The sequence below is a fragment of the Mytilus edulis genome, unplaced genomic scaffold (assembly GCF_963676685.1).
Source record: "Mytilus edulis unplaced genomic scaffold, xbMytEdul2.2 SCAFFOLD_2098, whole genome shotgun sequence".
NCBI classification, from domain to species: domain Eukaryota; kingdom Metazoa; phylum Mollusca; class Bivalvia; order Mytilida; family Mytilidae; genus Mytilus; species Mytilus edulis.
In genome coordinates, this window is record NW_027268201.1 from 1 (window position 1) to 12,132 (window position 12,132).

The 12,132-nt window shown below is 32.3% G+C and overlaps 1 protein-coding gene and 1 pseudogene across 1 annotated transcript; one reads left to right on the forward strand and one right to left on the reverse strand.

Annotated features, from left to right (window-relative positions):
* Positions 1-13: 13 nt before the first annotated feature.
* Positions 14-2,075, forward strand: LOC139507016 (uncharacterized; the record flags this gene model as incomplete). The annotated part of the gene is given in 3 exon segments (XM_071295605.1): positions 14-65; positions 341-412; positions 1,927-2,075. Coding segments are annotated over 3 exon segments (234 nt in total), but the record flags the coding sequence as incomplete, so codon positions are not given.
* A 4,473-nt stretch (positions 2,076-6,548) lies between these two features.
* LOC139507015 (uncharacterized) lies at positions 6,549-10,656 on the reverse strand (annotated as a pseudogene).
* Positions 10,657-12,132: the final 1,476 nt, after the last annotated feature.

Genomic DNA, 12,132 nt, shown 5'->3' on the forward strand with positions numbered 1-12,132 from the left:
TTTAGACCGAAGAACAATATTTGGTTTAAAAATCAAACACAAAGTACGCATACCAAGTAAAAGAGGTAAAACGACGTTACATGTTATTATTTTGTCTTTGTATTTAGAGATAAATGGTTTAAATTTATGTTTAAAGTATGATCAAAAGATCGAATAACGAATACCTTTTTTTCTAATGACAAGGCCGTGAGGGTTATTTGGGGTTAGAATTAGAAAAATATCTATGAATAGAAAAACTTGAAATTAACATCTAATAAAGAAACTTTGTTTTAACAATGGGTGAGATTGGTTTACATCAGTTCAGACACATTATGTAAATGTCGATGTTTCAAATTTGCAGTTAGTGTACCACGTCTGGACGGAGACTGGGAATCTCTTAGCGAACTAGATGTACCTATTGATCATGGAAAAGGTAACGACAAATTATATGTTATATACTTATACAGTATACCTTACAACATGCCACTGTATGAATTTACTACAAAGACAACGATTCGTAGTACGATTTATTATAAGAGTTTAATTTGAATAACTATTACGGTAAAAGATCGTTTTCAGATTGAGGAAGCAAAACAATTGGACAAAAATACATTTGTTCTTTGCCGAGGCCGTTTGTTTTCTCGTTTAAATCAGGCCGTTGGTTTTCGCGTTTTAATCGTTTTACATTTGTCATTTCTGGGCCCTTTGTAGCTGACTATGCGGTATGTTTAGGTTTTGCTCATTGTTGAAGGCCATACGGTGACCTATAGTTATTAATGTCTGTGCCATTTGGTTTCTTGTGGAGAATTATCTCATTAATTGGCAATTAAACCACATCTTCTTTTTTACATTTGGTTGGAAAGATAATTCAAGTATATTGCCTGTGCAGTAATAGTATATGCTGCATGATCTCGCGAGTATCCTGTTTCCCTCTTTTAAATACATATGACACGTTTTATCTTTACAAACATAACATGACGGATACTTGCATACGTATAGTTTCATTTACATAAAATGGAATGTTGATTATGAGTATATATGCATCTAACAGCATACATATATGCAATGAATATACACAGACAAGTAAAAATATTTATATGTCATTGTCAGAGATAAAAATTGGTATATCTTTCATGAGAGGAAAACACATTATGTACCATATAAAAATATAAACTAAACTAATAGTTACGTAAAACATATTACATAAACAAATAACATTTAAGTTTAGTTTCCAACAGCAAAAGTCTCCTGAACCAGAGGCTTGGGAAAGTAGAATTTATATATTCTAAAGGAGATTGTCAGTTACCCTCATTCGACAGAATTAAAAATAATAAAAATGTATACGGGGCCATGAAAATAAATATAATATCTCAAACTGAAGTGCATACACTTTTTTCTAAGAAAACTGTACCCAATACATTATATACGATCAAAGATCTTTATAGAAAAAAATGGTATAGCGATTTGTATTCTACTTGAATAAAAATCATATATGTCCGTTTTTGTCGTATTCAGTTACTGTACCATTGCTTTTGCTGATCACCACTAATGATAAATATTATGCATTGGCGTAGGAGCCCAGGCATAAATATGTACTCTTTTGGAATATTTTTTCATTGAAAATAGAAAATGAAACTGAATTAGGACAATGACTTAAAGATTATTGACATTTTTTATTTATTTTTTTTATTTTAGTTTGATTTATTTTATTAAATTTTTTTTTTGGGGGGGGGAGGGGTTGCTTGTAACTTCAGAAGTTATCCCCTCTCATTTTGCAGTATTGAGTCTACTCCTTCACCCCTGGTATATCTACTAGAATATAGGACTGTAATTTTGCTGTGCTGCTAACAGTAAAATAGAGGAGTAACGATTTACAATGTACGATAGATTGGACTTTACTAAGATTGGTCATACATGCAATTTTAACCTTATTGTTTTATTTTATAGAAATTAATGAGATTTCTGTAGCAAGCATTACTGACGACAACATGAAAATGAGACCATGGCCTGTTGTTCTAGAGCCGCCACCGCCGCCAGATCCACCGAATCCGTATTGATATTGATAAATTTGTTCTTAATAAAAATATAAGTACTGTTATATAGTCGCAATTTATTTCGATAAGTATTCAGCATTTTGTCATGCCGCAACAAAATTCGCGATACAAAGCGATTTCACTTGCCGTCCGTATCAGCATCATCAACACTCACTTAGGTTTCGATTTTTATTTTTGATACGTTTTCCTAACTTTCCGTATTTTCCAGATAAATGAATTTATCAGACAGTCCAGGAATTATTTATGTACATCAAAACACGCACCATTCATGATATAACCCGAAACTCAGAAAAACTTTGTTTGATTCAGTTGATGTCTGAATTAGCCTTTTTATTTGTTACTTATTACATATCAGTATGTAGAATTCAATAGTTTGTATTTCTCTCCGTTTAATCTTGTTTGTTTAAACAATTTCATAGGAAATTAACCATGTACACAGTCGTCATTGTGCAGTTTCTAATTTCTTCTTAGAGTGGTTCTTTCTACAAGGTGTATACAAGTGAGAGGTTTAGCTAGCTATAAAACCAGTTTTAATCCACAATTTTATACATAAGAATATGCCTGTACCAAGTTAGGAATATTGCAGTTGTTGTTCATTCGTTTGATGTGTTTGGGCTTTTGATTTTGCCATTTGATTAGGGACTATTTTTGTAATTTTAATTTTCCATCTTTCAGGAAATAAACTGCATAGCCAACGCACTACGAAGATCACAATCTTGAACGATTGAAGCGGCGACATGCTTATTTTTATGCCATCGCATTTGATTGATACACAAACATTAAAGTGTGTAAAAAAAAAAATCCTTTTAGTATTTCCCTGAAGATTATTGATCAGTTTCTTCATATATAAATGCCATAATGTTTAGTTTATCTGTTTAATACAAAGGTTTTATTAAGTCTGTCAAGATTGATGTCGGAACCAAACATTCACACATCTTTCAAAGAGCTACTATTATGAATTATATTTCATATTTTATATTTTTAAAATTGAGAACATGTACAAGAGAAGAATTTTACGTAACTGAATTATTAACATAAATCGTAAAGAATCACTATCTTTAGAAGATTGATTTGACGAAAATCTTTTTAAATCAAGGTTAGGAAATTTCCAAAAATAAATGAAAATAGATTAAAGAAATAATGACATAAGATTGTTGATACCTTTATCGTGTTATCCTTGACACGTGGATGAAAACTTAGTGCACCCGATCTCTTATCTCGTAAGTACCTGCACTAAATCCTAACATGTATCAGATAAATCGCTGGCCAATGCAAGACGTACTGAAAGAAGGTAACACCACATATCAATCTGTTCGTGATTTTCAAACTAGACACAATCTACGTCATTTAAGTAGTTGTTTCATTGTCAATCACTCTACATGTACTATAATATATTTATACATTTTCAGAATTTTACATAAAAAAGAATTCAATATTTGCATCTATCAATTATTTCCAGACATTAAAAGCTAGTTCAATTTTGAATATGTGTCATTGTCAAACTAGTAGTAGCAACTTCAAATGAATTTTCACTGCAGAAAAAAACACAATTCATAATCCGTCTCGTTCAAATTGACCTACTGATTTCAATGAAATCATTTTGATGCATTACAAAGTTTGAAGATTCAATGGCAAATATTTGATGACGGACCGAGCATATTAAAAACTTCATCAAATGAATAAGTGTTGCAAAGTGGGTCGTCCGGGATATTGATGAAATTTTTTTTTACAGCCACCCAAAAAAGACGAATCAAATCTGAATTTCAGCGGATATTTGGCATTACAACAGGTCACCTAAGGAAATATCAACTATTGTTGAAAGCGTTCTTTATTGTATAGATAAGGTGATACGTTTGGAGAACGGAATTTATGTTCCTTTTCCTATCAGACATGGCTTCTTAATCATTCATCTCGCACAAAATAACTATAGTTCAATATCGTAAGGGTGCTGTGTCCGATTAAAAGATCGAAGTAAGATACGCCACAGTAAGGGGATATTCAAAACTCAAGTTGGCAGAAACTAATAACGCCATGCGATGACAGGCGACGAAAATACAAACAAGTGTATATTTATGTTGTAATGTTACACCTCTCTTAAGTAAGGGGTGAATGTTGCCGTTTGATAAAACGGTTAACCCCGTTGCATTTTTATGCTGTTGTCCGAAGCCAGGAGCCATTTGTTCAGTGGTTGTCTGTTGGTGTGGTTCTTAAGTGTTACTCATATTAATAAAGATAAGACCTGGGTTTTCCTGTTTGATTTGTTTACAATAGTCATTGTGTTGCTCTTTATAGCTTGCTGTTTGGTGTGAGCCAAGGCTCCATGTTGAAGACAGTACTTTGACCTATAATTGTTAACTTTTTATACATTGTTACTTGGAAGGAGAGTTGTATCATTGGCACTCATACCACATTTTCTTATTTATAATCACAAAACACTACAAAGAAAACTAAATTTTGAGCAACATGAATCCTATCAAACATTTGGGTGATACCACATGCTTTAGGTGGGATTGAGGGAGGGGGTAATATCGGCAGACCCTGCTCCACTGGTGTCACCCGTGACGTGATTGTGTTGATTATGGTAGGCTCTAGTAGGATATCCTCTTCGATTACCAGGTCAATTGAAAAATGCCTCAGATCACTACATGCACTAGGTCGCTATTTAGCTTACAATACGATCTTATAAATTTTCAATCTTTCATTTGCGCCGATTTGGTTGTTTCATTTGCGCCGATTCAATAATTTCAAGTTCTATTTGCTCCTTTTTGCATTTTAGTGCTGTGCTTTTTTCGTGGCGTAAAGAGGTTTTATTGTCCTTCAATAATTTAAAGGCTGTAAATAGATTTTATATCATTTGATTTGTTATTGCTATATATATATTATACTCAGTTATTTTAGTGTATGTAAACAAAGTGCTTTTAACCATTAAATTGACTTTTTTGCTCGAAATCCTACTTCTACCTCACCATTGTGGGCAGGGGGCAACAGTTATGTGCATGTTATCATTGACAATTCATAACATAGGTTGGCTAGCGGAAAAGGATGATAAAGATAAATACAAATAGTTTTCATCTGTAGTAATTTACCTGTACAACAATCGGCGCAAATGAAGAAAATAATCGGCCAAAGAGAAAGAAAAGTCGGCCGCAAATGCAAAACGCCGGTAAAAATATCATAGAATATTTACTATGAATAAACTGTTGATACAGCGATATGTATCATATGTCGACAGAAAATTCGAAATAAGACAATCTGATGGACAGTAACATATAATTTGCTACAAGTTCGCTGGACATGACATATAGGACAGGGTCCCAAATATTCGTCAAACTGATATGGACAGTACTGGTTGAGTAATGCAACTTTAAATAAAATACCATTGATATGTTACCTACTACTTCCTTCAACGCCAACAAAAAATGTTTCTTCAAAAGATGTTTACATAATAACAATAGGTGTTTTACAACTATTTAAATATTTCATACATGTAAGTATTAAACTGTTAAATATTTTTGATTAGAAAAATAGTAGATTCTGTGGTTAGGGAGTTACCATTTGACTTTAATGGGGGGGGGGGGGGGGGGGGGGCTAGGATGAAAAATGTTGTCCTGCATTTTTTTTAGTTGTTATCTCTGTCCTGCCTTTTTATTTTTCATTGTATTCGGTACTGCCTTTTTTATTAGTTTATCCTGACTTTTTTTACATAAATTGTCATCCTGACTTTTTTTTGCCAAGTTGCTCATCCTGCCTTTTTTTACTCAAAATTCCTGTCCTACCTTTTTTTCATCCTAGCCCTCCACCCACCCACCCACCCTAAAAATCAAATGATAGCTCCCTAATGCATGACAAGGCCTTGCAATATCGAGGTTATACTTTCAGATGTAGGCCAACGCTATAATATATCAAAAATAAAATAATGAAGTAAATCGTAAAATTTAAGCGGATTACTGATTTAAAGTTACTGTTTAAAAAAACGTATATACTAATTATGTACTAAGATCTTGACCTGAGCTGTTAGACGAGTTTTATGGGTTTACTGACAAACTTAATGTTGGTGGTTATCTAGGATAACTTGCGACAAGATCCTTTTGAGAGGGAAAATATGAGTTGGCTTGGTTTATAAATTTCTAAAAACAGATAAACTAGAAAATATTCACTCTCAAACCTCATCAAATATTCAACAGAACACATTAACTGTCCAGATCATAGAAATTTCACAACATATCATGAAGTTTAGATAGGTTTAGGGATAAATTTTAAAGGTATAGCATACATTTAATGTATCTGTTTGAAAATCAAGAAAGATTTTTGCTAACATAAAATACTTAAGGCATGAAAACATTCAATATTCTGCCAGTCTTGAGCATTTTCACATTTATCTGTTTAATAAATATCTGATAAGAATAAATTCATATGGTATATAAACAAATTTTGTTTGTCTTTATTTTACCACATTTTTGTTGTCTATGGTAGACATGAATGTTATGTAATTTGAGTTACTAAAATATTTACAATTCTAAAATTTCAATATAAAATTTTAAAAAAATCTCATCGGGGCCTTTTATAGCTGACTAAACTTATTTAATGATTTCATACATAAACATTTATATCAAATCTTATAAAATTGAAAAAAGTCCTGTTAACCAATTTACGTTTTTGGTATTCGATATTCGGTCCTTCCGACGGTAAACACTAATTTATAATGATCAACCCAACATTTGTTGCTTGTCTTAAAATTTCAACTTTCTTCATCACAGTGAAATCAACACAATGATAACATGAATTAAGAAAGTAGTCTCGGATACATGGTCTATCGAAGTGTAAACTAAGGAAAAATATTCTGACGGACCAATCACATTCAAGTATTTGTAGAAATTCAAATAATATAAAAAAAATATATACAATAGCACAACTCTAGTCCGATGATTTTCTCCGGCTTTCTCTTATGTCCTGTTTTCTTTCTCAAGATCTTGGTTTGATACAGATATCTTGTTTGATTTGTTGAACAGACAGATTGTTCCACTGAAAACACCACTGAGATTTGTCATGATAACAACTGCTAAAAATAGTCCAAACGGAACATCTGATATTAGCTGCCATGTGCCATATACACTCAGAGGCGTCCATTGAATTATATAAACAGCCACAAATAAGCACATGGCTTTCGCAGATTTCAATGTTGCACTTCGTGCACACCCATTGTTTCTTAATTGAGTGTTAAGTTTCTTTGTTTCTGTGTAAATTCGGTACCATGTTAAAACATAAAAGGTGGAAAGTGCTACCAGTATAGCGCTTGTCAGACCAGTGCTGATGACAACCATGGCAATGACACCTTTAACAGAATCAAAGACACAACTGAAAAAAAAAGAAAATTCAAGAATTATGTGTTTTTACACATTTTTATTAAACGGTTAAAACCGATATGGTTAGAAAATACAAACGATCACAACATTACTAACACAATTCTAAATTAATATTCTTGCAATCGTTAGAAAATACATAAAATAACATCACTACAAACTATATCCCAATTTTATATTCTATTTTTGGACGTTTACCTGTGACGTCACTTGTTGTCCTAAATTAATTTTAGATATTCGTTATTATTCTGTGGTTAACATGTCGAAATGTACTATTATATTATGTGTTTATGTAGTTCCCTGTCCTGAGTATTTTTGCATGTATTTGTACTGTATTCCTGTCATGTTATGTTGTCATTTTAGCGGTATATTTAACATTGCCATACAGCGCGAGGTTTGGCTAACCACAAAACCAGGTTCAACCCACCATTTTTTTCTTAAAATGTCCTATACCAAGTCAGGAATATGGAAGTTGTTATCTAATAGTTCATTTCTATGTATGTTTTTGTTGCACTTCAGTATTTCTGTTGTTTCGTTGTTTTCCTCTAATAGTTGATGTGTTTCTCTCGGTTTGAGTTTGTAACCCAGATTTGTTTTCTCTCAATCGATTTATGACTTTTGAACAGCGGTATGCTACTGTTGCCTTTATTTGTGGCGTTAAAACATACGTGTGACGCACAGTTCATAATTCTATTTGGGTTTACTTTTGTAAATTAACGGAAGGTATCCGGGTTTTGTTCTGTGGTTTAAATGTTCAAATGTACTATTATATTATTTAGTTGTGTATTTCTCTCTCCTAAGTGTTCTTGCATTTATTTGTACTGTTTCCTGTCATGTAGTGTTGTAATTTTAGCGGTATAATTAACATTGCCTTAAAGCGCAAGGTTGGCTAGCCACAAAACCAGGTTCAACCCACCATTTTTTTCTTAAAATGTCTTGTACCAAGTCAGGAATATGACAGTTGTTAACAAATGGTCTGTTTCTATGTATGTTGGCGTTTGCTTTTGCAGCAGTTTAGTGTTTCTGTTGTTCCGTTGTTTTGATTTGATGTGTTTCCCTTGGTTTTGGTTTGTGACCCGGATTTGTTTTTGTTTTATCGATTTATAACTATTGAGCAGTGGTATACGACTGTTGTCTTTGTTTATGTCCAGAGCATATAAAAGCTATGATTAAGGAACTAGCAAATTGGAAATCAATTTCCAATTTAACTTAGATCAACAACTTGCCGACAAGTTAAATCAACCCTGATTATGTAAATTTAGTTTATGCTTATGAAATAACATAAAGCCATCCATTCTCCGGCATTTCTATAAAGTGCAATTTTTCGATTACAAGGATGAAGCCAAAGGAGTAGAAATTTAAAACCCAACTGAATCTTAGTGTCAAATGTTTCATAGTTGGATGCTATGGATAATAAACAAAACATTTATATGTATTGACATCCTAAAAGATTTATACCCTCCGAAATTAAAAATCTACACATCACTAAATTTGTAGTACGATTTGTCTTATGATATGCAATATCGTGGTTTCTCAGATGTCAAAATTTACGGAATATGGCAATTGTTTTTCACTTGTTCTGTTGATTAATAACGTTTGATTGTGTCATTTGTTATATGCTTCCATGTTTTAATATGCCTCGAATATAAAAAAAAAAGAAGATGTGGTATGATTGCCAATGAGACAACTCTCCACAAGAGACCAAATGAAACACAAATTAACAATTATAGGTCACCTATATAGGCCTACAACAATGAGTAAAGCCCATACCGCATTGGTCAGCTATAAAAGCCCACGAAATGACAAATATTAAACAATTCAAACGAGAAAACTAATAGCCTAATTTATGTACAAAAAATGAACGAAAAACAAGTATGTTACACACCAACAAACGACAACCCCTGCATTACAGGCTCCTGACTATAGACAGGCACATACATACAGAATGTGGTGGAGTTAAACATGTTAGCAGGATCCCAACCCTCTTCTAACCTGGGACGAAGTTCATTATTTGGCAACCCACTTTTAAAAAGCAATCTGGTCAAAATTCAAATCCTGTGTGCATGCTTTGCTTACAAGGATCTAACAACGCTCCGTTCTATTTTCAGTTTTTAAAGCCCTTTCGGGATTAAAAAAAAATTTCCAGATTGATACCACATCTTTGAAAAATGGACGGTTTGTGTAATAATTACAAGAACAGAAAGTAATTTTGTCAGATACTTGTACGGAAAGCGGACATAGGATCTGTATTTTAATTATTCTGAAAATATAAATGAAATTGAAATCTTTAATCATCCTTGTTTCCATGATTTAATAAATAAGCATGTTAAGGTTTGTATCATATATGTGCACATGTAAGCGATCAGTATTTTCAAATAGTTTAAACGGTGAAGCACAGTATCCTGTTTTGTGTATTCATGGCAAAATTCTTATTTTAGTTGCATAAAACGTGAACAACGACCTCTCAAATGACAAACCCGGAATGAAATTTGGATTAAATGATTCCATTGTTGGTAAATACGATGTACAACAACTCTTTATCTTACATTAACAAATGATGGAAAGAAGCAAAATATTGTGTATTCAATGCAATGGTAACCTATGAATAACAATAAACGATTGAAGCAAAATAAAACAGTAGAGAAATAGCAAAAATCGTTATAAAAATATTTAATTGTCAAAATCAGAGGTTTATGACATTTGTTTTGAAAAACCTATTACCTCAGTTCTATTTCATACTTACAAAAATCCACTTGGACCTAACACACCCAAAGAACACACTAGTACGGCGAATAAAAATGGTCCAACACCAAGTAAAAGAAACAGTTTCCAATCTTTGTTTCCATAATTGACATTCTTTCTAAAATAAACTGACAGAAATGCATTTAACGCAGACGTCAAAGAAAATAAACCTTCGGATAAGCAGATATTCACTATGAGCAGAGCATACAAGGAGCATAATTCACTTGGACGAACATGGTCCTTGGTAATCAGTATCTGGGCGTGGTCCAAACAATGGACAAAACCATAAGAAGTATCGCAAATACATCTGTATAACAAAAAGCGTTCATGTTTATGCCATTTCATAAACGACTTTCCTTTTTTCGATTATATAAAAGTATAATAACTCCAATGGCGGAACAAAAACTTAACAACAAGCAGATGATAGCTGTCACGTGGATTAAATTGAAACAGTAATGGCCGATACCAAACACAGGTATATCGTATCCACTTTCAGCTAAGTATAGTTGATATGCATACATTCCTTATCCATTTGTATGTTAATGTTTGTCTAGAAAAACATCCTCTTCTATGTTACTGAATCTAATAAATAATGACAAAAGTCGGTAATATCAGCAATATTCATACAATTTAAATTACATCATTTTATTGAAGATAACTGTTCGTCAAGTTATAATATACCGTTAAATATGATGATCAATTTCAATATTTCAACTTGCTTATATCGTTCCTTGCACTACGTATCTCGGTTTTCAAGTTGAATTGGTTGTATTAACTTCTTATCACCATTTATACTCGATAATTGTTTATAGTAAATTGCTCTTTCAAAGATACCGTAAAACCTATAGGATAACATGTGTAATGCATCCTCTCTAGGGATATAGAGTTTGACGATAGTTTGCATTAGGATTCTTTACATGTCTTTGGAAAGACAAATCGATATATGCAATTAAAATTAATATCAGATGTCTGGTATTTAACATATTAATTGTTTTTAGTTCTTGTTAATGAACAAACAAAACAACGTTTAATCGATGATTTTTTTTTCAATATTTGTTAATTAGTTGTATCTTGAATAAAGTATGCTATCTTTTCTGACCATCAGTTTAATCTTATTTAAATTAGACCCCTTCAGCATGCTGAGCTTGGAGCATATTTTTAAAACAGCTATTTGCTATGATATGTTAAATATGCCCAAAAATTAACGTCAGCAGTCGGGTAAACTATAACGTGTCTCTAACATATATCAACATATATTGTTAGTAAACCTGTAGAGGTATACAGAATATTTTCTAGAGACAAGTGCCTGTGAACTTAAGATGAAATAGAATATAGATGATGTAATACATTCCTCACATAACTGAATCAAACTAGTGGCTTTAAGAGCTTGTGTTGCTCACCTTGGACTATGAGCAAATTTAATAAAGGACACTCTCCAACATATTGAAGACGAGAAAATAATTCATGACAAATAATCTGTTTTGTTGATCTCTATTGCTGATCATTTTGTCTATTTAGTTTTTCTGTATATTCTTTAGTTTTAACTGTCAGCACAAATGAAGGTAAACATAATCCTGATTTATGGACAATCATTCCTATAAAGAGTAACAGTCAATAAACTATATCGGCAAAATTTGACCTGTTAGTAGATTGTGCTTGCTGATCAGTTTTGTGATTCAAAGTGTCTGTTTATATTTTATGAATTTTATGATATATGGCAAAACGCCAAAAATAGGTAAAAGTCACCATTAAAAGGCAATCACTTCAAGAAGGAGTTCATTGACGATTTCTGCCATCATGTCTTAATTGTAGATATTGTCTTGTTGATTATTTTTGCTTATCTAAGTTTCTTTCTATCTAATACGATATTTAAGATATACGGCAAAAACGCAAAAAGGGTAAAAATTGGACACCAAAGCCAATAACTCTAATAAGGAGTCGACTGACCTTATTTGTTAAACTTGGTTTGATGATCATTTGTACATTCAAAGTATCTT